The sequence below is a fragment of the Schistocerca nitens genome, chromosome 11, assembly GCF_023898315.1.
Source record: "Schistocerca nitens isolate TAMUIC-IGC-003100 chromosome 11, iqSchNite1.1, whole genome shotgun sequence".
Lineage (NCBI taxonomy): Eukaryota > Metazoa > Arthropoda > Insecta > Orthoptera > Acrididae > Schistocerca > Schistocerca nitens.
Window position 1 is genome coordinate 171,356,700 of NC_064624.1, and position 25,173 is coordinate 171,381,872.

Here is a 25,173-nt window from a genome sequence, read left to right on the forward strand (position 1 = left end):
TGCGAGGTAACTGCGCCGTAGTATGGGGACGCTACACCTAAACAAACTTCGAAACACACGAGGTCAGTCGACTACAGCGCACGGAAGAGAAGAGAGAGTATTCCTGCTAACGAGGCTCCCTGGCTGGCAGTTGACTGTTCGCTGCTTTGGACGAGAGTGCATTAAATACGTGAGATGTATTCCGTGGACAATATGAGTCCAGCAAATATAGCTCACAACTTCAATAACAATCGCACGGTTTTGCGGTGCAGTCGCAAAACACAGACACTAAACTTATTCCAGTGAACAGAGACCTCAATGAACCAACGGACAGATCATAACTTTGCGAAAATAAAGAAAGTAAACTTTTCACTCGAGGGAAGACTTGAACCAAGGACCTCTCGTTCTACAGCTGCTCACGCTAACCATGAGACCACGGCGCTCCTGAGCTCACATTGTCCTTGATGTTGCCTATCTTGCGCATGGACTACTCAGTTTGTATATTTTGCTTATTTTTTCATAGTTTGACACAACTTCTTCCTGTTTTCTCGATTGATCTGTGTTCAGTTTTTCAAGGCCTATCCGCTGTGCCAACTTATAACTAAATCTGAGGGGGGTGCGATGGGGAGGTTCTCTTGTAAGTCAGGATGTTTGCCTTTCTCAGACAAGCGCTCTATTTTTACTTCCAGCAGTATCTCGTCTCCTACATTCCTAACTTCACAGAAGTTCTCTTGCAAACCTTGTGGTATTAGCACTCCTCCGAGAAAGAATATTGTGGAGATGTTGCCTAGCCACAGCCCGGGGGATGTTTCCAGAATGAAATTATCACTCTGCAGCAAAGTATGCGCTGATTTGAAACTTCCTGGCAGATTAGCTCAGTTGGTAGAGCAATTGTCCACAAAAGGCAAAGGTCAGTTTTAATCTGGCAGGAAGTTTCGTATCAGCGCACACTCTGCTGCAGAGTGAACATTTCATTCTAGAAGCAGGAAGATAAACAAAAATTTTATCTTTGTGGATTAATCTGAGTGATTGTTGTTGTAGTAGTTCCATTTAGGTGACTAGATTCCTTAGATTTTCCATATGTGTGGAACACTCTACCTTTTTTAAAAAAAATCTGGTTTAAAATAATTTTTCCATTTATTGTTAATTCCTTGGTCAAAAAATATAAATAAAAAAAATTGGACAGCACACTACTTGTCAGCCACAGCTGTGTTACAGCTATCCCTGCCATAAATCTCGATACAAAGTTGATTGAAGATACAACTTAACAAAAAACAGTAGTGAAATATCTTTTCTGTTAGTCAGCAAATAATAATTTTCATTTTAAGTTTTCTTTATATAATTTTTACAGAAACTTAGTTTCATAGAAATGAATTTTATAAAATGAAATAATTATTTTGAAACATTTGAATTTTATATTGAAACTAGAATAATTAAATAAAAAACATTTCTAATAGCCGATTTCGTGTGTGGCAGGATTGTGTGCTTCTCATTATATGTGCAATCTGAAATCTGAAAGGTAAAACTGAGAGAGCAGTACCCGTATAGATGAACACCTGTACCTGGAATATATCGCAGTGCCAGATATATTGCGTCCTGAAATGTTTTTGACCCTTCTCTTATGTGTTTGAAGCCGAATCAGAACACTTCGAACTGTCACCTGTCGTATTGTGCGTTAATTTACCTTTAATGTAACTCTGTCACCGTTAGTTACCTTCTTTATTTGTAGGTCCTGCAAAGCAGTATCTCCCTAGAAATATGCTCAGACCTGGGAAGACTTGAACTTTTCTCCTTTTTGTTACGAAATGACATCAGCATTTCATCACTTAGTGTCTCATATTTGTTTCGGTGGGTGTAAAGGTCACAATTACTTTGTAGCTCGGAGCAGATACAATATAAATGTAAGAGAAGATACATCCTATAGGCTCGACAAGAAGTGAGTGACATTTCATTTAGGACCTTCTTTCGTCCATTGCCGTGTACGTTCTCAGAGAGGGTGTCCGCTCCTCGACAGTCGAGACGCTGCCGAGTCGTGATGTCGACACGTGAAAGGTCCGGCCCACAGCAGGTGGAGACGTTTACTTGCCACCGCACCTTGCCGGTTACTCGAACTGCGCACCTCTGTATTCGACTGTGTACAAATGTGAAACAAAACGACCGCACCCAGTACGCGTTCGGCGACATATTGCCTACCCGATACTATTTTGTCACGATCGTCTTTCCTCGTTTCAAACTGGGAGTGGGAAATGTCGTTCGCCCGAATGGCACTTGACGCTCCTCTCCGCATTTCAGCGCGTGAAGCCCATGAACAACATCGACACGGTGGGCTCGTCGGGCAGCGAGAGCGACAAACACGAGGAAGGGGGAGGCAGCAGCAGCGCGGGGGGTGGCAGCGGAGGCAGCACGGCGTCCGGACACTCGCAGCAGACGGGCGGCGCGGCGGCGCAGCAGGCGCTGGCGGGCGCCGCGGCGGTGCAGGGTGCCGGCGAGCGGCTGGCGGCGATGAGCCTCGGCATGGGCGTGCCGCCGGTGCCCCCGCAGCAGCAACAGCAGCAGACGCTGGCCGCCATGCAGCACGTCATGGAGCCCGTGCCCATCAACCTGGTGCTGCGCATGAGGTGAGCCGCCGCTGCAGCTGCAGCTGCACCTACTGTGCCAGGAGAATAAGAAGAATTATTGTTTGAATGCCTCTTTGTGTGCTGTAATTATTCTTATCCTTAACAATATGTCTGTGAATGATACATAGGGTGTTGTTCTGCACTGGTAGAATCATCAGTCAAAGCCAGTTCCTGAAACTTTGGGGTTGTTTATAAATAACTCTTGTGCTATCAGTCTGTTTTCTTTTCCTTTCCCCTCCATATTTTACATTACACCTTTATGAAAATGATTCCCATTTTCAAATGTAGTTTCTCTTCATACTACGCCATTTTGACATAATGTTTTCGATGTGAGAGACTCGGCTTTATTTTATTGACTTCACTGCTGTACAGAAAAAATACACAATTTCTAGTTAGCTACTGATTTTTACATTTAGTTAGTGGCGAAATTGGAAAGAACCTGTATTACAGTTTTCTTATGATCCATTTGTGCAGAGACCCACACATCTTAAACATCACACACAACTTTCAGTGAACAGAATAAGTAGAGAATAACATACGTAAACAAACAGTTGCAAAGATGATTTTAGATGTAGCTGACAGAAATAATGTTACAGGTTGCCACAGACACGTTTTTGTACAGAAGGTATTTATCTTGGCAATATGGATTATAATTTGCTTACATCTAGTTTACAATAATGATTGTTTCTGTATGTTTCTACTTTTGTTTAAGTACATTGTTGAAATGTCTGAAGAAATTCATCGATTACTTTAAAGTTTTTTGTTTAAGATTTTGGCTTCATATTTTCTGTAATGTGTGTTTATCTCCAGTTCTTCAGACTAATCCATTTTCTATATTTTCAAAAATCACAAAGTAAAAGTTGGGTTTTCTACATCAAATAAATTGCATTGAAAACTAATACACAATATAAAGTGTGATAATGACCCACACTGAGACTCTGGAATATACAAAGTAAACTGCCAGGAGGGCTCCATGTTCTACGTAGGACAAACAAACCAAAATTTCAGTATAGGTACACAGAGCACATTAAAGTTTACCCATACAAGAGATACGTCATCAGCTATGGCTACACATATACAAAATACAGGATATCCATTTGGAAAAGTACAGCAAAATATCAAAGTACTCCACTGACTAAATGACGGGTCTAAAATGGAATTGTTAGAACAACTGGAGATGTATATACATTACAAAAAATTTGAAGACAAAATGTTTAATGAAAGACTTGGAAATGAATAGGTGAATTTTTTCAGATACTTCAACAGTATACTTAAATAATAGTAGTATCATGTAGAAACAAACACTATTGTAAACTAGATGAAAGCAAATTGTAAACCATATTGTTGAGATAAATACCATCTATCCAAAAGCATATCTATGGAAGACCTGTAACATTATCTCTGTCAACTACATCTAAAAGCACCTTTTATCCAAGTTATTCTCGATGTATACTGTGCACTGAAAGCTGTACGTAATGTTTACATGAGTGAGACTCTGCACAAATGGACCATAAGAAAACTGAAAGCACACGTTCTTCTAAAATTTTACCACTAACTACATTCAAAAATCAATAACTAACTAGAAATTGTGTGTTTTTTAATTTATTGCAGTAAAATCTGGAAAACAAAGCTTTAACAGTTGCAGGCTTTCAAAAAAGTCCTGAAACTTCATTAGTAGATTTTCTTGGGATGCTTTATGGCTATCTTAAAGATTCTGCCAGTTCAGTTGCATAAGCTCTCCCAGGGATCAAACAAACCTGTGATCATTTGTGCTGCTATTCTCTGTATGTGTTTCCATTGAAAATAGATGCAAAACATACTGCCCAACATTCTAGCACAATTTGAGCATATTTCTGGATGATGTCACTAACTACAGAGAGACTGGCCCATGAACTGGGTAAACATAGCACCACAAAAATATTGATCGATTTGTGATTACCCCATAAAGTTATTCTCAATTGAATATGTCAAATTATGACCTCAGTCTTAATCATTTGCCGGAAGTTTTTGATTTTCTGTTTTAACATCAAGAAATCTGGAGTTGAGGCTCATAAAATGCTGGGTAAGACCTACGGTTACTAAGCTATTAGTGATAGAACATTCAGGGAATGGTTTCAATGCTTCAGGAATGGTGAATTTTGACGTCAAAGATAGGTGTGGATGTGAAAGAGACAAGGTTTTCAAAACTATTGAAACGGAAACAACTGCAGGAGATCGTTATCAAAAGCTGAGGACTGAAGGATAAATGGCCACAATACAGCAACAGATATGAAGATGATTTTACAGCATGAAAATTGTGGTCCCGTGTCCCAAAACCTGTCAAAATGTACTTTGAAACATTAAAATGGGAAGTCCTACCCACCCATCATATTCTCTAGACATTGCTTCCTCTGACAACCCGCTTTTTCTATCAGTGGCACTCGGTGTGGCTGACCATCACTTCTTGTCATATGGACGATTGCAAAATTCCTAGAGACTACCCAGTTCTTCTGCTCTGGGATTTGTATGCTGCACAAAAGATGAGACAAAGTAGTGACTAGTGAGGACCAATACTTCCAATTGTAAATCATTTATCTTTTTGAGAATAAAGCCTCAGACTTTGAGACAGAGGAGGGAAGCAAAGTTGTAGACCTTATATATTAATAACTTGTGAATGCCCGATCTGAAGGTGAGCCTGAGAAGACACAAAACCTAGTTTATTGGAATAAACAAATATTTGTATCTTTGTGTGACTGCTGTGCCCTTAAAGTTTTTCAAACTTTTTCTCTAGTTATCATTGCTTTAAAGTACAGAATTACAACTCGACATTTCCGAAACAACTTGTGACAATCCCATTAATGACTTGTATCTTCTCTTCACCAATATGTAGTTTAACCAGATTACATAAACATTGTCTTGCTTCACTACCCAAGCTATGAATGAAAACGAGTTCATTTCATGTTCTAAGAAGGTTCCATTGTTAATATACCTACACATTGGAAGTCTGCGCATATTGACGATCGCCAGATTGGCAGTTTGTGGTACATTTTCTTTTACCACATCTGAGCAGGCATTTTTTTTTCTTGCAAAGTTGCTGCGATTACCCTCCAGTGTCGAAGACACGTGTTGTTCTGTGATAAGGCTAACAACGTACAGAATAAAAATAACTCCTCCTGTGAACATCTGAATTTCTACATTTGTCATATTCTGTTACAAATTTTAGTTCTAAATATTATTCGTACGTAAGATAATGTAGGACTATGCGTCACTCCTCTGGAATGGTATTTATCGCTACAGTAGTTATACAGGTTGCCCCCACATAATACTGGTGTACCTCACTCCCATGATTCCAGTAACAGTCAACTAACTAAAAAAATAGATAATAGTGGTGGTAAAAAAGAGTAGATGTGCTCTAAATGGTGGCAATGGGCTTCAAGGCATCGCTGACTTTTTGTGATGGTTGTCACCAGCAATACTCCGTAATTCTGCAGGTTTGATGTTGTTAATTTCTGTAGTAATTTCCAGTTTAAGATCGTCTGTTGGGTGACGATTGTCAGCATACACTTTTAATGAGCCCCATAAATAAAAATCACACAGTGCTCAAGTGCAAGGACCTATGGGGCCAGAGGCCTCTACTGACAAGTCCGTCTTCAGGGAACACATTCCTCATGTGGGCCACGGATGTGTGAGCGGTTGCTCCATCTTGTTTGAATGCTGTGTTCAGCTTCTCTGCATCTGTGAATTGTGCATACAAGGTGTCAAAGATCATCTGATGTGAAGTAGACCAAGGGGTCCGAGTAATCATTAGCAGTCGATGTTAACAACCAGTTTTCCTGATGACCAGATTTCAGCTCTTGCATCACACTTGGCTTTTAACTTTGTATCTTTCAGTACACAATGACACGCTGTAAGATATCTACCAACCTGCTGTGATAACCTCTACAGGGTGTTACAAAAAGGTACGGCCAAACTTTCAGGAAACATTCCTCACACACAAAGAAAGAAAATATGTTATGTGGACATGTGTCCGGAAACGCTTACTTTCCATGTTAGAGCTCATTTTATTACTTCAAATCACATTAATCATGGAATGGAAGCACACAGCAACGAACGTACCAGCGTGACTTCAAACACTTTGTTACAGGAAATGTTCAAAATGTCCTCCGTTAGCGAGGATACGTGCATCCACCCTCCGTCGCACGGAATCCCTGATGCACTGATGCAGCCCTGGAGAATGGCCGTCCACAATACGAGCTCGAAGAGTCCCTACATTTGGTACTGGGGTTGTGTAGACAAGAGCTTTCAAATGCCCCCATAAATGAAACTCGAGAGGGTTGAGGTCAGGAGAGCGTGGAGGCCACGGAATTGGTCCGCCTCTACCAATCCGTCGGTCACCAAATCTGCTGTCGAGAAGCGTACGAACACTTCAACTGAAATGTGCAGGAGCTCCATCGTGCATGAACCACATGTTGTGTCATACTTGTAAAGGCACACGTTCTAGCAGCACAGGTAGAGTATCCCGTATGAAATCGTGATAACGTGCTCCATTGAGTGTAGGTGGAAGAACGTGGGGCGCAATTGAGACATCAACAACAATGCCTGCCCAAACGTTCACAGAAAATCTGTGTCGATGACGTGATTGCACAATTGCGTGCGGATTCTCGTCAGCCCACACGTGTCGATTGTGAAAATTTACAATTTTATCACGTCTGAATGAAGCCTCATCCGTAAAGAGAACATTTGCACTGAAATGAGGATTGACACATTGTCGGATGAACCGTTCGCAGAAGTGTACCCGTGGAGGCCAATCAGCTGCTGATAGTGCCTGCACACGCTGTACACGGTACGGAAACAACTGGTTCTCCCGTAGCACTCTCCATACAGTGACGTGGTCAACGTTACCTTGTACAGCAGCAACTTCTCTGACGCTGACATTAGGGTTATCGTCAACTGCACGAGGAATTGCCTCGTCCATTGCAGGTGTCCTAGTCATTGTAGGTCTTCCCCAGTCGCGAGTCGTAGGCTGGAGTGTTCCGTGCTCCCTAAGACGCCGATCAATTGCTTCGAACGTCTTCCTGTCGGGACACCTTCGTTCTGGAAATCTGTCTCGATACAAACGTACCGCGCCACGGCTATTGCCCCGTGCTAATCCGTACATCAAATGGGCATCTGCCAACTCCACATTTGTAAACATTGCACTGATTGCAAAACCACGTTCGTGATGAACACTAACCTGTTGATGCTACGTACAGATGTGCTCGATGCTAGTACTGTAGAGCAATGAGTCGCATGTCAACACAAGCACCGAAGTCAACATTACCTTCCTTCAATTGGGCCAACTGGCGGTGAATCGAGGAAGTACAGTACATACTGACAAAACTAAAATGAGCTCTAACATGGAAATTATTTTCCGGACACACGTCCACGTAACATCTTTTTTCTTTCTTTGTGTGTGAGGAATGTTTCCTGAAAGTTTGGCCGTACCTTTTTGTAATATCCTGTATACCTACTTGCAGGGACTTCATAATGTGTGTGTGAATTCTGTTTATAATTTCATAGGTCCTCACTGTCAGTCGCCTACTTCTCCGCACATTCTGAATGGATCCTACAGCCTACCATCTCTTTTACAGATCTCGAATAGTACCGCTGGTGCAAAGTTTCTTACCAGTATACTTCGCTCGAATCATTTCTTTACATTCCTTGATGGAACCTATCTTTGTGTTACACTCCACAATATTGATTCACTGTTCTAATGCAAATTGCTCCAAGTTTCTAACAACTCGGCAATACGAGCTTCTCTCTGTGTTTTCACTTCACAAGCAATTCGACTAGGAATCACTAATCAGTATGTTCGGGATACCAGTTTTATGTGGGACACCGTGAGTATCATTTTACGTTATGTATGTGTTTGTCTATACATCTCTAATGATTCTAACACAAATAAATGAACCTGTGAAAATAAATGTGTAAGGTCATAACGTACCTGGTCTAATTATTTCATGTTTTAGATACACTGGTTACACCGCACACGGTGACTTATTTCTCGTGGAATTACAGGAACCCACGCGGCGAGCTGAACGACATCCGGTTCGAATTCGCCCTGGGCAAGGACACGGCGGACGGGATAGCCGGGGAACTTGTCGGTGCGGGGCTGGTGGACGGCCGCGACGTGACTGTCATCGCCCTCAACCTGCACCGTCTCATCCAGCTGGCCGTCCAGCCGCCCAACCCTGCCATGCCGCACATCGCCAGGACTGTCACCTTCATGCTGGTGAGTGCCGGTTGAGGGTTTTGTGATACGTAGGACCGGCAGATGTAGAAGTAACCTAATCGTTGACAAACGGGCAGCCTGGTAATTTATCGTGTCACAGTGAACGACCTGTCTCGACAAAGTTCGTGTGCCGAGAGTAAATTGTAGGCCTGCTCGGAGTTTTTTTTAGTGTATTCGGTGCAAAGTTTATACCGAACAGTTTTTGCAGAGTTCACTTCGTGAAACTGAAACACACGGCGAGCGTGCTATGTACCGGTGAAAGTAGCCATTTCAACTGTGCACTGCACTGGCGATCCTGGTGGTGGAATGGGGTACTGATGTGCTATGTGAATCAAACTTTTGATTGTTTGCTAAAAAGTGACACACACACAGATTGTATAAGTTATCTCAACAGATCTGTATGTCATTCTACAGTTGTAAAGTTTTTTTGACCTGTCCTATATGCTGTATATTAACGACTTGGCAAACGTTATTGATAGTAGTAACTTGAGACTTCCTGCAGATGATCCAGTTATCTGTAATGTAAAGTCTGAAAAAAATTGCACAGAGGTTTGATTAGACAGTCATAGGGTTTCAAAGTGTTGCAAATATTTTGATAGCTTGCTTTCAATGGTCAGAAATGTAAAACTGTGTTTACAGAAAAGTGGAAAATCCTGAACTGATGAACTCTTTAATTTAAATTCCAATTATCTCGTGAAAACCTAGTTAAAATTTTTGAGAACAAGTACTAACAAAGAGATATTCCTGAAGGTAGGATTCTATTTTTGAAACCGTACGACGATGTAGCTTAAATTCCCAGATATCACAACCATTCACCCTGGTGGGCCCTCAAGAAAGAATTGTGTGGTCCTCAGTAGCATTGAAGAAGCACCATTGAATTGACTGGTTGTGTGGTGTAATGGATAAGGTAAGACGTTTATTTTTAAATGTTGATTGAAATGACTCTGATCATTATTTTTATTCAATTAATTGGTTTAAATGTGATTTTTTATTTCCTTTGTCATATTTTAACCATCATACCAACCACATCTGCTCTCATTTTTCCTGCTGTCATTCTTTTTCTGCTTGAAGTGTTTGTTCATGTGATTTTAATTAATTTTATGTATTTTGATTTCTCTCTTTATCATTCTATTTTTCATCCATATTATTGAATTATTACTATTCCTCATTTTGCTTGAATTTCGGTTTGCTTATAATCGCTTCTTTCATTAAAATCATCTGCGTTATTTTTGTCCGTAGTGGAATAGGAATTTAAGTATGGTTTAAACATTCGTATGTCAGTTACCATAAAAATCCACGCCTTATAACAAATGCATGTCTGAGACCATTGCATAGTCAGTATAGGTAGATTTCATCTTTTGTTTTTTAACTGATCATCGTTTTCAAATATTTAATTATTATAATAAATAAATAAATATAATTAAATTCACATTCACAAAAATTTCAAATGGAAAAAGAATGATATAAAGAAAAAAATGAGTGAATGAAAAAGTTCTACACGATATTAAAATGGTGTGACAAAGGAATAGAAATAAAAATTTACATTTAAACCAGTTAATTGAATAAGTAATTTTGATATAGATTTAAAAATAAAAAAATTATTGCACTTGGCAAGATTCAAAGCCACAACCGCCTGCACAGGAAGGCTACACCCTATCCATTACACCACGGAACCAATGAACACAATACTACTCTATTATTTAATAGTATTGAGCATCGCATAAAATTTCAAAAAATTAAAATTTGACACCCGAGATCTTAACCTACATGACCATATAGATTTTCCTTCTCATCCCGTATGGTAAGTCTCCCCTAACCTGCAGTTCTGGGTGACTTTCCCGAAATCTACGCCTTTTCCTAGACTTCTCCGATCCTTTCCCTCCACCCATCTTTGTTCCCCTTCAATCCTTCCGGATGAACAAGGAGCCACTGGCTCGTAAAGCTTGCCAGTCACAATCGTCTAAAAAGATGTAATGGATCTGTCTAAAAAGTTCACAGTGCACTTAATTTAAATTTGTGCTATTTATTGATTGTCTACATTTTGATAATGCAAAGAGAAATAAAATAAACAAAAGTAAATCGTTTACATCAATTTTATCTTCGCTGCCATTCTTGTTAACTTAGCCTGTCATCTGTGGTATCTATATTTCTAATCATCATCATGCTAATAGTAAGCTCCATTGTTGAAATATTTGTCTGCTTTTCCAAAATATGTTGTGATTTCTGAGGTCCTGGGTACTGTGGGAACAAGAACACAGCTGTTTCTTTTTTTCCCTTCTGAACACACAGCAGATCTCGTGAGAATGTTCCCGTGTCTCTCGCTCATAAACATATCGTCTGCCAGTTGCTCTCTCATTGGCTGTGTAGAACCAGAAGCTGACACACACCCCCTATCATTCCTGTCATACCTCAGAGTGAATGTTGACAACATTGGTGCCCAGAACACGTGAGCATGGCACTGGCCTCCATCTGGTCTTTTACCGTCTCCTGCGGCAGTGTATGCTATTGTCGAGTATTTGTCGATTTTAAAGTCAGTCAGATTCAGAGTGCAAATGTGTTCAGGCGAGCTGCATTTAAATGTGTTCATAAAAAGCCCAAGTACGCAGTGTGCATTCCCACGGTTGACTGCACAATGAAATTTTTGCGTGCTCATCTCTCCCCTCCCTGCACTCATTGAAGGTATCAGCCAACCTGGGTCACTGCCCTCCTCCAACTTTTCATAATGCTGTGCTTGAGCAACAGTGAAACATGGATGGTAAGGCCTTCTAGAGTGCAGGTCATATGTAACAATAGCAACCGATACATAAATAAAAGATATCGCAATCACCGTTCCAGTCAAGTTACCACACTTTTGTTCGTCCCACATCTAGTGACGACTGTTCCTATTATCTTCATGTCGAGTCTTGCCACTGTAATTTATTCTCTTAACAATTACAGTCAATTTGATACATTTCATTTGCTAGACATTTTATTCTGGATTAATTTTCTCTCTCTTTCGATTGGAGTGTCACCTCGATCTAAAGCTGATTTAAAGCTGGTGATGTTTTTCTCTGATATTCTAATACATTTACAGTGACCGAATTTCTCATTTGCAACTCACACGGTAAATAACGAGTTTCTGATAACAAAATAAGTTATTGACTTAGATTCAGAATCGAGTAGTGGTTTTTGAAGGACAATATTTTTGCCTTTGAATGTTACCTTTACGTAAAAGGCAGCACAAATGTGTGTATGCGGCAACTGTACGTTCGTGAAAACTTTGTGAGTCTGTTTAAATACGACAAAAGTTTGTGAGTTGATAAGTTTTAATTTTATTTCCTACTGTATTTCACAAAACTGTCAATTTTTAAGCAGAGCATTAGATTGTTGCAGTTGCTAATTCAGTTTCTTGCGTATCCCTTGCACTAGCGCTGCATGTCAAATGTCAGTCGAGCGAGCTTCATACTGTATTGTGCACTTCAGTGTATTGGGAAATCTTGAACATATTAGAATGCAAGTAAAATAAAGTGTTGTTTAATATGCCCTATCCTTCGGGATTCTTGAAAATAAATTGATACGAAATGTAAATAGCCAAACTTTATCTGTAATTGTAGGATGACCCCTGTATTACTCTATTAAACAATATAAAAACATTGACATCATTAATCTGTGAATATAAGACAACCTTGTATTTTTCGAATGACTAATTTGGGGAAAAAAACTTTGTCTTATAATAGAGTAAATAAGGTATTCGCCCTTGTCATCTGATGACATTAGTTTTACAAAATTGGCCTCTTCAGTCTCATACATTTGGCATAACAGAAATATGTAGGCCTACAGCAGACTAAGAATTGATAAGTGCTAATATCACGGACATAGGAAACTGTAAGCACATCACAGATATTATATCCAATGTTATCAGATCTCTCCTTGCATGATGTTGCCTCAACAGCTATGTCTTTAGAGTGAGATTTTCACTCTGCAGTGGAGTGTGCGCTGATATGAAACTTCCTGGCAGATTAAAACTGTGTGCCGGACCGAGACTCGAACTTGGGACCTTTGCCTCTCGCAGGTAAGTGCTGTGAGGACAGGGCGTGAGTTGTGCTTGGGTAGCTCAGTTGGTAGAGCACTTGCCTGCGAAAGGCAAAGGTCCCGAGTTCGTGTCTCGGTCCGGCACACAGTTTTAATCAGCCAGGAAGTTTCAGCTATGTCTTCGTTTGGTTAGTGACAATTTGCAGTAAATTTGCTGTTAATTTGCTGTTGAATTACTGCCTGTTTATTGGGTGACTTTGGCAGTTCTTTCTTAGCCTTGCGTACTGCTTTTCCCAACGCCTAAGGCAAAATTGTATGAACATTCTTGTCTCATTGCTTATTTTTAAGTTTTTCTCAGTCTCGCTGACAGTTTCTTTTACAGCTGTTTTATGTTGCTCTTCCTTTTCTGCCAGTGCTGCACTACTTTCCTGTTGGTGGTACTCTCTGCGTCTTCACTTTAAAGTGTTTTTCTTCTCCCCCTGGTAGGTGCTTCCTCCAGTTTTGCCAGCTTCCTTTTCTAGGTATACGAGATCTGGCCTCTAAAATGTAGCCAATATTTTGGAGTAAGAACAGGATTCTCACATGCCTAAAAAAATAAAACTTACAGAATGCCGCAGCTCATATTTTTACACACAATCGTTAAATGAGAATTGATTGTTCAGATAGACTTATTTGATGACTGAATTAGAGCACAGAAGTTCTTAGTCCAGAAGCCACTGTTTCACTGCTTCAGCAAAGAAAACCTAGCTTACAACAAGAGGTGACTTTCTGATACCGTCTATACAGTGATACAGGTTAAGGTCCCACGGATCTCATCTTGCAGCCATTCACCATCGTGGGCCCCCGCTTGCGAGTAATTGATGGAAAAAAAAATTGGAATTTTATGCAACACTCGGTAGCCTTAAAAAAGTAGTATATTATGGACTGGCTGTGTAGTGTAGTGGATAAGGCAAGGCTGTCAGTGCAGAATGTTGTGGGTTGAGATCTTGTCAAATGCTTTTTTTTTTCTTTTTAAATCTTTATTTAATATACTTTGATCGTTTTTATTTAATTAATTGGTTGAAATGTAATTTTTTATTTCTGTTCCTTTGTAACATTTTAAGCATCCTATGAAATTTTTCATTTGTTGTAATTTTTTCTTTATATCATTCTTTTGCCATTCAAAATTTTAGTGAATGTAACAATATTTATCTATTATAATGTTTACATACTTGAAAATTTTGGTGTGTAATTCAAAAACAAAAGACAAAATAATCTATTTATACTGACTGTGCAGTGGTGTCAAACTATTTTTCATATATATATATAACAGAGGGAAACATTCCATGTGGAAAAAATATATCTAAAAAGAAAGATGATGAGACTTACCAAACAAAAGCGCTGGCAGGTCGATAGACACACAAACAAACACAAATATACACACAAAATTCAAGCTTTCGCAACAAACTGTTGCCTCATCAGGAAAGAGGGAAGGAGAGGGAAAGACGAAAGGATGTGGGTTTTAAGGGAGAGGGTAAGGAGTCATTCCAATCCCGGGAGCGGAAAGACTTACCTTAGGGGGAAAAAAGGACAGGTATACACTCGCACACACACACATATCCATCCACACATACAGACACAAGCAGACATATTTAAAGACAAAGAGTTTGGGCAGAGATGTCAGTCGAGGTGGAAGAGTAGAGGCAAAGAAGTTGTTGAGAGACAGGTGAGGTATGAGTGGCGGCAACTGGAAATTAGCGGAGATTGAGGCCTGGCGGATAACGAGAAGAGAGGATATACTGAAGGGCAAGTTCCCATCTCCGGAGTTCGGATAGGTTGGTGTTGGTGGGAAGTATCCAGATAACCCGGACGGTGTAACACTGTGCCAAGATGTGCTGGCTGTGCACCAAGGCATGTTTAGCCACAGGGTGATCCTCATTACCAACAAACACTGTCTGCCTGTGTCCATTCATGCGAATGGACAGTTTGTTGCTGGTCCTTCCCACATAGAATGCATCACAGTGTAGGCAGGTCAGTTGGTAGATCACGTGGGTGCTTTCACACGTGGCTCTGCCTTTGATCGTGTACACCTTCCGGGTTACAGGACTGGAGTAGGTGGTGGTGGGAGGGTGCATGAAACAGGTTTTACACCGGTGGCAGTTACAAGGATAGGAGGCAGAGGGTAGGGAAGGTGGTTTGGGGATTTCATAGGGACGAACTGAGAGGTTACGAAGGTTAGGTGGACGGCGGAAAGACACTCTTGGTGGAGTGGGGAGGATTTCGTGAAGGGTGGATCTCATTTCAGGGCAGGATTTGAGGTAGTCGTATCCCTCCTGGAGAGCCACATTCAGAGTCTGATCCAGTCCCGGAAAGTATCCTGTCACAAGTGGGGCACTTTTGGGGTTCTTCTGTGGGAGGTTCTGGGTTTGAGGAGATGAGGAAGTGGCTCTGGTTATTTGCTTCTGTACCAGGTCGGGAGGGTAGTTGCGGGATGCGAAAGCTGTTTTCAGGTTGTCGGTGTAATGGTTCAGGGATTCGGGACTGGAGCAGATTCGTTTGCCATGAAGACCTAGGCTGTAGGGAAGGGACCGTTTGATGTGGAATGGGTGGCAGCTGTCATAATGGAGGTACTGTTGCTTGTTGGTGGGTTTGATGTGGACGGACGTGTGAAGCTGGCCATTGGACAGGTGGAGGTCAACGTCAAGGAAAGTGGCGTGGGATTTGGAGTAGGTCCAGGTGAATCTGATGGAACCAAAGGAGTTAAGGTTGGAGAGGAAATTCTGGAGTTCTTCTTCACTGAGAGTCCAGATCATGAAGATGTCATCAATAAATCTGTACCAAACTTTGGGTTGGCAGGCTTGGGTAACAAAGAAGGCTTCCTCTAAGCGACCCATAAATAGGTTGGCATACGAGGGGCGCATCCTGGTACCCGTGGCTGTTCCCTTTAATTGTTGGTATGTCTGGCCTTCGAAAGTGAAGAAGTTGTGAGTCAGGATAAAGCTGGCTAAGGTGATGAGGAAAGAGGTTTTAGGTAGGGTGGCAGGTGATCGGCGTGAAAGGAAGTGCTCCATTGCAGCGAGGCCCTGGACGTGCGGGATATTTGTGTATAGGGAAGTGGCATCAATGGTTACAAGGATGGTTTCCGGGGGTAACAGACTGGGTAAGGATTCCAGGCGTTCGAGAAAGTGGTTGGTGTCTTTGATGAAGGATGGGAGACTGCATGTAATGGGTTGAAGGTGTTGATCTACATAGGCAGAGATACGTTCTGTGGGGGCTTGGTAACCAGCTACAATGGGGCGGCCGGGATGTTTGGGTTTGTGAATTTTAGGAAGTAGGTAGAAGGTAGGAGTGCGAGGTGTCTGTGGGGTCAGGAGGTTGATGGAGTCAGGTGAAAGGTTTTGTAGCGGTCCTAAGGTTCTGAGGATTCCATGAAGCTCCGCCTGGACGTCAGGAATGGGATTACCTTGGCAAACTTTGTATGTAGTGTTGTCTGAAAGCTGACGCAGTCCCTCAGCCACATACTCCCGACGATCAAGTACCACGGTCGTGGAACCCTTGTCAGCCGGAAGAATGACGATGGACCGGTCAGCCTTCAGATCACGGATAGCCTGGGCTTTGGCTGTGGTGATGTTGGGAGTAGGATTAAGGTTTCTCAAGAAAGATTGAGAGGCAAGGCTGGAAGTGAGGAATTCCTGGAAGGTTTGGAGGGGGTGATTTTGAGGAAGAGGAGGTGGGTCCCGCTGTGATGGAGGACGGAACTGTTCCAGTCAGGGTTCAATTTGGATAGTGTCTTGGGGAGTTGGATCATTAGGAGTTGGATCAGGATTATTTTTCTTCGTGGCAAAGTGATATTTCCAGCAGAGACTACGAGTGTAGGACAGTAAATCTTTGACGAGGGCTGTTTGGTTGAATCTGGGAGTGGGGCTGAAGGTGAGGCCTTTGGATAGGACAGAGGTTTCGGATTGGGAGAGAGGTTTGGAGGAAAGGTTAACTACTGAATTGGGGTGTTGTGGTTCCACATTGTGTTGGCTAGAATTTTGAGGTGTTGGAGGGAGTGGAGCTGGAAGTGGGAGATTGAGTAGATGGGAGGGACTGGGTCTGTGTGCAATGAGAGGAGGTTGAGGTTTGTTGGAAAGGTTGTGGAGGGTGAGTGAGCTGCCTTTCCGGAGGTGGGAAACCAGGAGATTGGATAGTTTTTTGAGGTGGAGGGTGGCATGCTGTTCTAATTTGCGGTTGGCCTGTAGGAAGATGCTATGAACAGCCAGTGTGGATGTGGGAGAGGAAAGACTGAGGACTTCGATTAGGGATAGGAGTTGACAGGTGTGTTCATTGGCTGAGTCGATGTATAGGTGAAGGATTAGGCGGGTGAGGGCTATGGATTGTGCAGTTTGGAACTGGTATAGGGACTGATGGAAAGAAGGATTACAGCCAGAGATGGGAACTTGGAGTGTGAGGCCTTTGGGGGTAATGCCAAATGTCAGACAAGCCTGAGTAAATAAAATATGGGAGCATAATCTGGCTAGGGTGAAGGCATGTTTGTGGAGGGAATGTAAATAAAATTTAATGGGGTTGTTGTAGGGATGGTGTGAGGTTGATATGGTATTAGAAGGGGGAAAGGGTAACATGAGACTAAAGTGAAAATAAAAAAATTAAAGAATAAAAAATAAAAGTATATAGGGAGAGATAAAGGCGTGAAAAAAGTCGAAAAAGTGTTGGTTTGAGATGAGCTATGTTGATCCTGTGCTGAACTTATACAATTTGTGTGTTGCAGACATCCAGCCAAGCCATGAACGAGCCACTGGACGAGAAGGCCCTGATCGGCTTTGCGCAGATCTCGATAACGGACTGAGAAGTGCCGGGGGAGTGTGAGGGGTGGACGGACACTGGTGGACCGCGAGTCGAGTGTACAGGGTATCCCACCCTCTCTGCCGTCCTGTGGGGGAGAGGCTACAGACTGTTCAGTGTGTGGCAGTGGCACTTTTGTGCGATTTGTGGAGGCGGAGGTTGTAAAAACTGGCCGGTTTGAGCTCCCGGCTCTTGGCAACGTATACTACTTTGGGAATGGCAGACACGCATTTTATGGAGAGCTCGAGTGTTTTAAATGAGACAGTGAAATATGGTGCATGCAAATTGTAATTCTTTCCTTCTTTGTAGTTGGAAGAGGAGTGAGGATATTGTTAATATTAACTCTGCTCTATCTGTTACTGTGGTTCCTCTAAACAAGAGTGCAAAGGAATTTCTGGCCAATGTTGTCTTTAATTTAATCACATTTACTTTTTTCCCTCCTCGTGTAAATAAATGATTTTATTTCAGTTACAGCATATTGTTGTTTCCACATTTTTTTTGCTTCTTGTCTTTCTGTTGTTTTTGTAGTTGTAAGTACATGGCAACATTTGACAGGTTGTAAGAAAGTTTATTGAAGCAGAGCCTGGTGGTATTATTAGTGCTTAAATGCTGTTCATTAGTGACTTTGGTTACAAATGTATAGAAAGGGAAAGTATTTCCATGATACTACTGTGGAATATTTCCTTGGTTATTACCTTGCTATTTCCATTTTCTTCTGATAACTGTTTTATTGTGGAGTTTACTGCCCTGTCACATAAGGAGTAGGGAATGTGAAAATGTTTAATGCCCTAGGTACTTTACATTAGTAGGGACACAGATATTTCATTCTGACGATAATGGGGAAATTACACACAATCAGCACGTCAAGTCACGTAATGCAAAGATTGGGGGTATTTACTACTATGGAATTTCCTGTGCAGTTGAGTAAAAATGTTGTATATCTAAGGGCAACAGTTGACTGATGTTGATTACGTCCTTCATACACTGTGACTATCACTGATTTGTATCATTTATACTTATTTCGTCCGTAGGCAACATGTCGAATAAAACTAGTTATTCACAAGTAACGCATTTATTGACATTCTCAGAGGGATAGCGTTTTCTCATGTTTCTTTTTGCTCACCGCAGCTATTTGTTTTCAGTACATTTTTATTTATCAACAAAAATAATAAGTTTTTGGGAATATACAGTAATGGAATAGATAAAAAAATTCAGTCACCAAGTAGTGGCAGGTGAACACACTTATAAAGGCATTGACATTTGCAAGCTTTCGAGTCACTTCCTCTTGTGTAATTGTTGAAGAGAAAGGAACAGGAGTGAAGGAAAAGGGCAGGTGAGCTTTGGGAAAAGAAGTAGAGTACGGAAAAGTTGCCCACAACCCTGATTCAGGGGAGACTTAGTGGATGGGATGAGAAAAAATGACTGACTGTTGGGGACTGTACTGGCTAAGACTTAAAAACCTGGGAGCTTCAAGGTGGGAGATAAGGGAATATAAAAGACAGAGGTTATTGCTGAAACATTGTGGACGATTTAATAAGAGCATAAAGCTAAGTGTGTTGTACATGATAGGGGTGGCAGGTCAAAAAATGAAAGATGTGGAAAACTGATGTAAATAGTCTGCATCTGAACAAATGTGTTTGCCTCGAATACTGAGGCTGTATAGGAGGGGGAATGTTCGACGTGGAAAGGATAGCTGCTGACGAAATGTAAGTAATGTTGTTTGTTAGTGGGTTTTATACGAACAGAAGTGTGTAGTTGGCCTTCGATGAGGACGAGATCGACGTAAAGGAAAGTGGCATGGGATTCTGAACAGGACCGTGAGAAATTTAATTGGAAGAATGTATCTAGAGATTCTAGGAATTTTAACAGTTCAGCCTCATCTTATGTACATTACTTTTGTCAGTCTCGCCGTTTACTCACAAACTGTTCCTTTCTTGACCTCTACATCGTTATTTTCTGACCTGTCTATTTTTCACTATCACCCTCCTATTTCTGTCACGTAAAATGCATTTAGCTTTTCGCTCTTAGTAACACGTGTGTGACGTTTTAGCAATAATCTCTGTCTTGCACATTACCCTATCTTCCACCTCAAAGCTCTCAGGTTGTCAAATCTCACCTGGTGCTGTCCCCAACAGTCACTCTTTTGTCCCATCTGGTAAGTATCCTCGGACCTGGGGTTCTGGATGACTTTTTCCTAAACCTCACCAGTCCTTTTCTTTCAACCCCCTTCCTTCCCCTTCAACCTGTCTGCCTGGAGAAGGAGCTGCTACCCGCTCTGAAAGCTTGCGAACTTTAATACCTTTATATGTGTGTTCTGCTGCCACTGCTTGGTGAATAGATTTTTTATTCATCCTTGTGTTTTTATTTTTGTCTTGTACCTGCATATAGCAGGGTATTAATACATACATTGTACGAGTGATCAAAGTAGGAGACTACTTTACCTAGGAAGAATATTTTCTCTTAAAAGTAAGGAATCCTGGGACAGCCTTTGGTATGGATGTTAAGAAGATTGATTGATTGGTGGTGGTGGTCATATGAAGTGGCAGGAGATGCAAATGTCTGATATGAAGAGGATAATTGGCAATGAACTGGGGTAAAAAACTGCACATTGTAATTTGCAGATGACCAAAACAGCTGTTGCTAAATTTATATTAAGGGCAGGAAGACCCAAGAGGCGTAATAGTTAACTGACACAGTATCTCTCTATATATTGTAAAATCACTTATGAAGTTTGGCAAGGTATGTTCACTTGCAGTGTACGTGAACTAAATACTATCTGTGAGTTTCGACCCATCCAGTAATTCTTCTAGAACCTACTGAAGGGACAGGGTTCTCTCTCTCTCTCTCTCTCTCTCTCTCTCTCTCTCTCTCTCTCTCTCACACACACACACACACACACACACACACACACACACAAATTAGGAGACGAGTTACTGGCGGAAGAAAAGCTGTGCGGACGGGGCGAGAGTCGTGCTTGGGTAGCTCAGATGGTAGAGCACTTGCCTGCGAAAGGCAAAGATCCCGAGTTTGAGTCTCAGTCCAGCACACAGTTTTAATCTGCCAGGAAGTTCCAAATAAATTAGTGTTTTTGCATTGCTAACTAGATGATATTTGTATTGTAATTAGTGAACCATACACAAAACCCTGGTCTTTGTTACCACTGATACGGGACTGACTTTTAAGTGTGGTAAATGCTCTGCAACAACTGCATTGCTTTATTATTACCCCTTAGATGTGGTGCAATTTTTTTCTGTATAGAAGCTAGATGGGTTACACCGAATAAATTTGCTTATACTTAATTTGCTTCTGCCCAGTATTATCCAAACAAAAACTTTTGTTTTTCATTTTCTATTATTTTACATTTATCATTTTGTATTATTGAGAAATGAGTTGTTTGCGCTGTACATATTTCTTGGCACTCTTGTTAAGAAGCAGTCAGTGATTGTACTGGAAGTTGTATTGATGAGCTAGAAATTGCACACGGAGATTGTTTACCTGTGTGACTTCTGTGCCTTTACACATTTTCAATTATCACTTGATGTTAAATTCAAAACTACACTGTTACAGTTGCAAAAATGTACATTATTGTCTGTGTTGTGGGAGTCCACCTTAATGGAAAATGCAGGTCTGTGTAACGGAGTTCTTCCTTCGTCATCTGTGTAGATGACGCAGGAGGTTATTAGTAATATGACACAGCAATGTGGAAGACTGAGGTAGGTGGATTTAAAACTGATGGAGCATGCAGAAGAAGAGATACCTCACTTCATATGGATTCCCTCTACTGTACAGTACTTGATTCCATTCGTAAAAGGTTCCAAACATCCATCCCTGAGTGAGGTTTAATGTCAGCCAATACCCCGACAAAGTTGAGCATCTAATTAAAATACAGGGTGAATCAAAAAGGACTCGACAACAACTTTGGAATGATATGGAAATTTATTGAGATAGCCCCTAGAATAAGAAGTAGTGACATTTTGCTTCGATGCGACTACCATTTGTGACGCGGCAAACATCCCACTGGTAATAAGTTTCTTCCCACACTAGTTGCAGCAAATTGGGCATGACTTGTGCAAGTACACATTACATTTTTCAGGTTGGCTAAATTATTTTGGTAGTGGAGGAACGTAAACACGGTCTTTAATGAAACCGTACAGAAAAAAATCCAGTGGTGGTAAGTCTGGGGAGAGAGGTGGCCATGCGATTGGCCCTTCAGTCAATCCACCAGCCTGGGAAGCAATTATTGAGGAAACCTCAAACTATCATGAGGAAATGAGATGCTGCACCATTTTGCCGGTCTTAAACCATTCTTTCTCGGTCATCTTCATTGGTCTTTGAAATTAAGCATTTTCAAGTATATCCAGATACACCATACCAGTGACAAGTTTTCTCCATGAAGAAGAAAGGGCTGTAAACTTTGTTTGCAGAGGGCACAAAATATATTAACTTTGGGGCTGTCACAAACATGTTCCAGGGTTGCATGTGTATATTTGCTGCCCCATATTCTGCAGTTGTGGATTCTCACCATGCCACTGATAAGAAACGTTGACTCATTGCTGAAGATTATTGTGTTCAGCAATGTCTCGTCATCCTCCAACTGTTGTAACATTTCCGCACCAAATCCCCCAGGAGCAAACTTACCTGCATCAGTAGTCTGCTATGCCATTGTGAAAGTGTACGGTTCCGAGTGTAGACGCCTACACAGTACTTGCCAGACAGTCTCTTGTGGAATGCCAGTCTCACGAGATGCACGTCATGTTGTTTTTTATGGACTACAGACAAAGCTGTCCCTAACCTCTTTGACATAATCATCGATATGTGGGCGACTTGGTGATTTGTCGTGTTGCAGTTAGCGACCTGTCTTGACGAAGTTCTTCTGCCAAGAGGACATTGTAGACCTGCTCAGACCTTCTTTTGCGTATTCGGTGCAAAATTTACACTAGACAGTTGTTGCAGATTTTGTTTCATGATTCAAAAACACACAGCAAGCACGCTTTACACCAGTGAAAGTAGCCATTTTAATTGTGCACTATGATGCCGCTCCTGGTGGCAGAATGGGGTACTGATACGCTACGTGAATCAAACTTGAGGTTGTTTGCTGCAAAACGACACATTACTGATTCTGTAAGCTATCTCAATAAATTTCTGTATCATTGCAAAGTTGCAAAGTCCTTTTCGATTGATAAAATTAGCCACATTTTTAAAATGACAAAAGATACATAATTTTTAGTTAACATTTAAAAAAACTAAAGCATTTTTAGACTTTTCATTAAGCTGATGGCACTATTTCAGTTAGATTCCACTTTGCTGACGTGTCCATAACCTGCTACAGTAATCTGACCAGAAAAATGGGACCGACAATTTAACACTGAATCTGAACCATATATGGTTTCTGGTGACTCCGCACATCATTGAGAGGTGAAGGGTAGGTTAAGACAGACTAAAAACTCGACGATCAGATTGTCCTGCGGCCTTTGTTTCCAGGCACATACTGGGCACATACAGGGCACATACATAGATGTTCAGGCCCAATAAACTGATAATGATGCGATGAGATGGTTGTTATCCTCAGTTTTCTTCAATATATTTTTTATTCAGTTTCTGATTTTTCTTACCAGTCAAAATCCAGTTTCAGATGTGTAATTTGGGCCAAATGAAGTCGGAAGTCTTAAGTAGGTTAAAATTATTTCTCACTGTTCTTGATCATTTTTAAATACATCGAGTCTCTTTTCTGCAGACCTCAGGGAATCTCATTTATCATATTCGGCATTCTCCATCCACATCTTGAGCCACACAGCAAAACTGGTGCAGCTATTGATGTATAATGTGTAATTCTTGTCTATTTTCTCTGGATTGTTCCACTTACGTCCTAGTACTTGCCCAGCTTCTGATCGATAATGAGATTGGTGTCATAAGTTGTCGCAGCTGAGACATTGAAAGTGACACACTTCCTCAACAAGCGTGTTACCCAACAGTTGTTTCCAGCAGGATTCAGTTTTTTTTAAGCCATATTCTTTGCATTCTGTGCAGTGTGTTACATGGTGGGTTGGTCTGTGAAGGTCACCCTCAGTTTGTTGAATAACAACTTGTGTGTCATAGAATGTAATCTTCCGTTAGTTATTGTTCCGTATACTTTACAAGTTGCTTTTAGTACACTTATTCCTCTGCAATTTATTGTCAAATATTTATAAAAAAATTTGTTAAAGGGTTTTGGTTATTACATAGTCCTTTTCAGTGTGTTTGGTGCAGTCTACAAGCTTGCATATAACACCCACTTGTCCCAACCATTTATGTAGCACTTTTCTTTCCCATTGCCAATTAAAAAAATTGGAAACATCAAAAAGCATCTTTGACTAGCACAAAGACTTGACAGGGAGGCCTGTATTGTAGATTTGCAGACGTTATAAAACCCATTACGGTCATTCTGATCATAACTGCTTGTTCTCTTTTGTACAAGTATGTGCTAACCGCCTATATATGGACTTCTGACACCCATCTAAATCGTACAGAAATCAAAATTGTCTTTTGAACGATTATTAGCCCTTGACCATTTCTGTGTAGCTTCTTGGGTCTTCTAATCAGTGTTAAACAGTACTTAAAACTTTTCAATACAATGGTGTGGCACTATTATACAGTACAATATTGTTTTCATTCTGTGATAAATTTTAGTCTGTGACACACATTCCGAGCACGGGATGGGAAAACTCATTTTTGTTCCTTCTCTTTGCTAAAAGTTAATGGACTGGTGATGATGTATGTTGCCATAGCAGCAAGCAGACTTACATGGGCTGAGGCTAACTTAATGTAACCATCTGTAAGCATGCAAGAGTATGAGACACTATAACTGACGTCCACATGTTGCAGTGGGCCGACCTAATCGTAGAGACTTCACTGTGTGCTCCACCACAACCCGTTCTGTTTTGCTCAGTCAATCCATACACCACTGGACTTTGATCACATTTGCATTTTCATAATCTTACCATTACACGATATGCAGTCTTTGTTCAAATTTCCAGTTTAATTTTTTTATGAACTACTAGATAATTGGTGTCGATCCTGTGTCATATTAACTTGCATGCAGTGTTGCAGTGCAGGAATACCTTTGTACTTAAACTTTCCTTAATATTTCGTCTTCTCACAAATGCAGTGTACCATCGTAATGTTGTTGTTTCTTCATTAGCCACGAAAATAATTTAGGAAAAAAAAATTTCATTTGACTTTCACAGACAGCTAAAAAAACATCAAGCACTATTTATTGTTAACTTGACATACAACACACTACTTCAGTAATATAAAATGTATGTATTGGAAAATGTTGATTTTCCAAGACGAGCCAAACATAGAATCTCTTCTTCCAGCTATGTTCTTCTTAACCATAAAAATACTTGGTTTGTTCAGGAACACTTTTCTTCACTTTGTTGGGTTCATTCCGACATCTCTTTTTGATCAACTGGTTCTCCCCAACTGTAGTTACATTCATTTAGTGAACTGGTA

At 40.9% G+C, this 25,173-nt stretch overlaps 1 protein-coding gene across 5 annotated transcripts in view; it reads left to right on the plus strand.

Moving 5' to 3' along the window:
• LOC126213087 (serine/threonine-protein kinase OSR1) overlaps positions 1 to 18,153 on the plus strand; it is a 587,751-nt gene extending 569,598 nt beyond the window's left edge. For all 5 annotated transcript variants that reach the window (XM_049940682.1, XM_049940685.1, XM_049940683.1 and 2 more), the window contains 3 exons: positions 2,272 to 2,597; positions 8,634 to 8,847; positions 17,609 to 18,153. In XM_049940682.1, coding sequence (XP_049796639.1) covers positions 2,272 to 2,597; positions 8,634 to 8,847; positions 17,609 to 17,686 — 618 coding nt within the window. In that variant the 3' untranslated portion in view covers positions 17,687 to 18,153. The remainder of the gene's footprint in view (positions 1 to 2,271; positions 2,598 to 8,633; positions 8,848 to 17,608) is intronic.
• Positions 18,154 to 25,173: the final 7,020 nt, after the last annotated feature.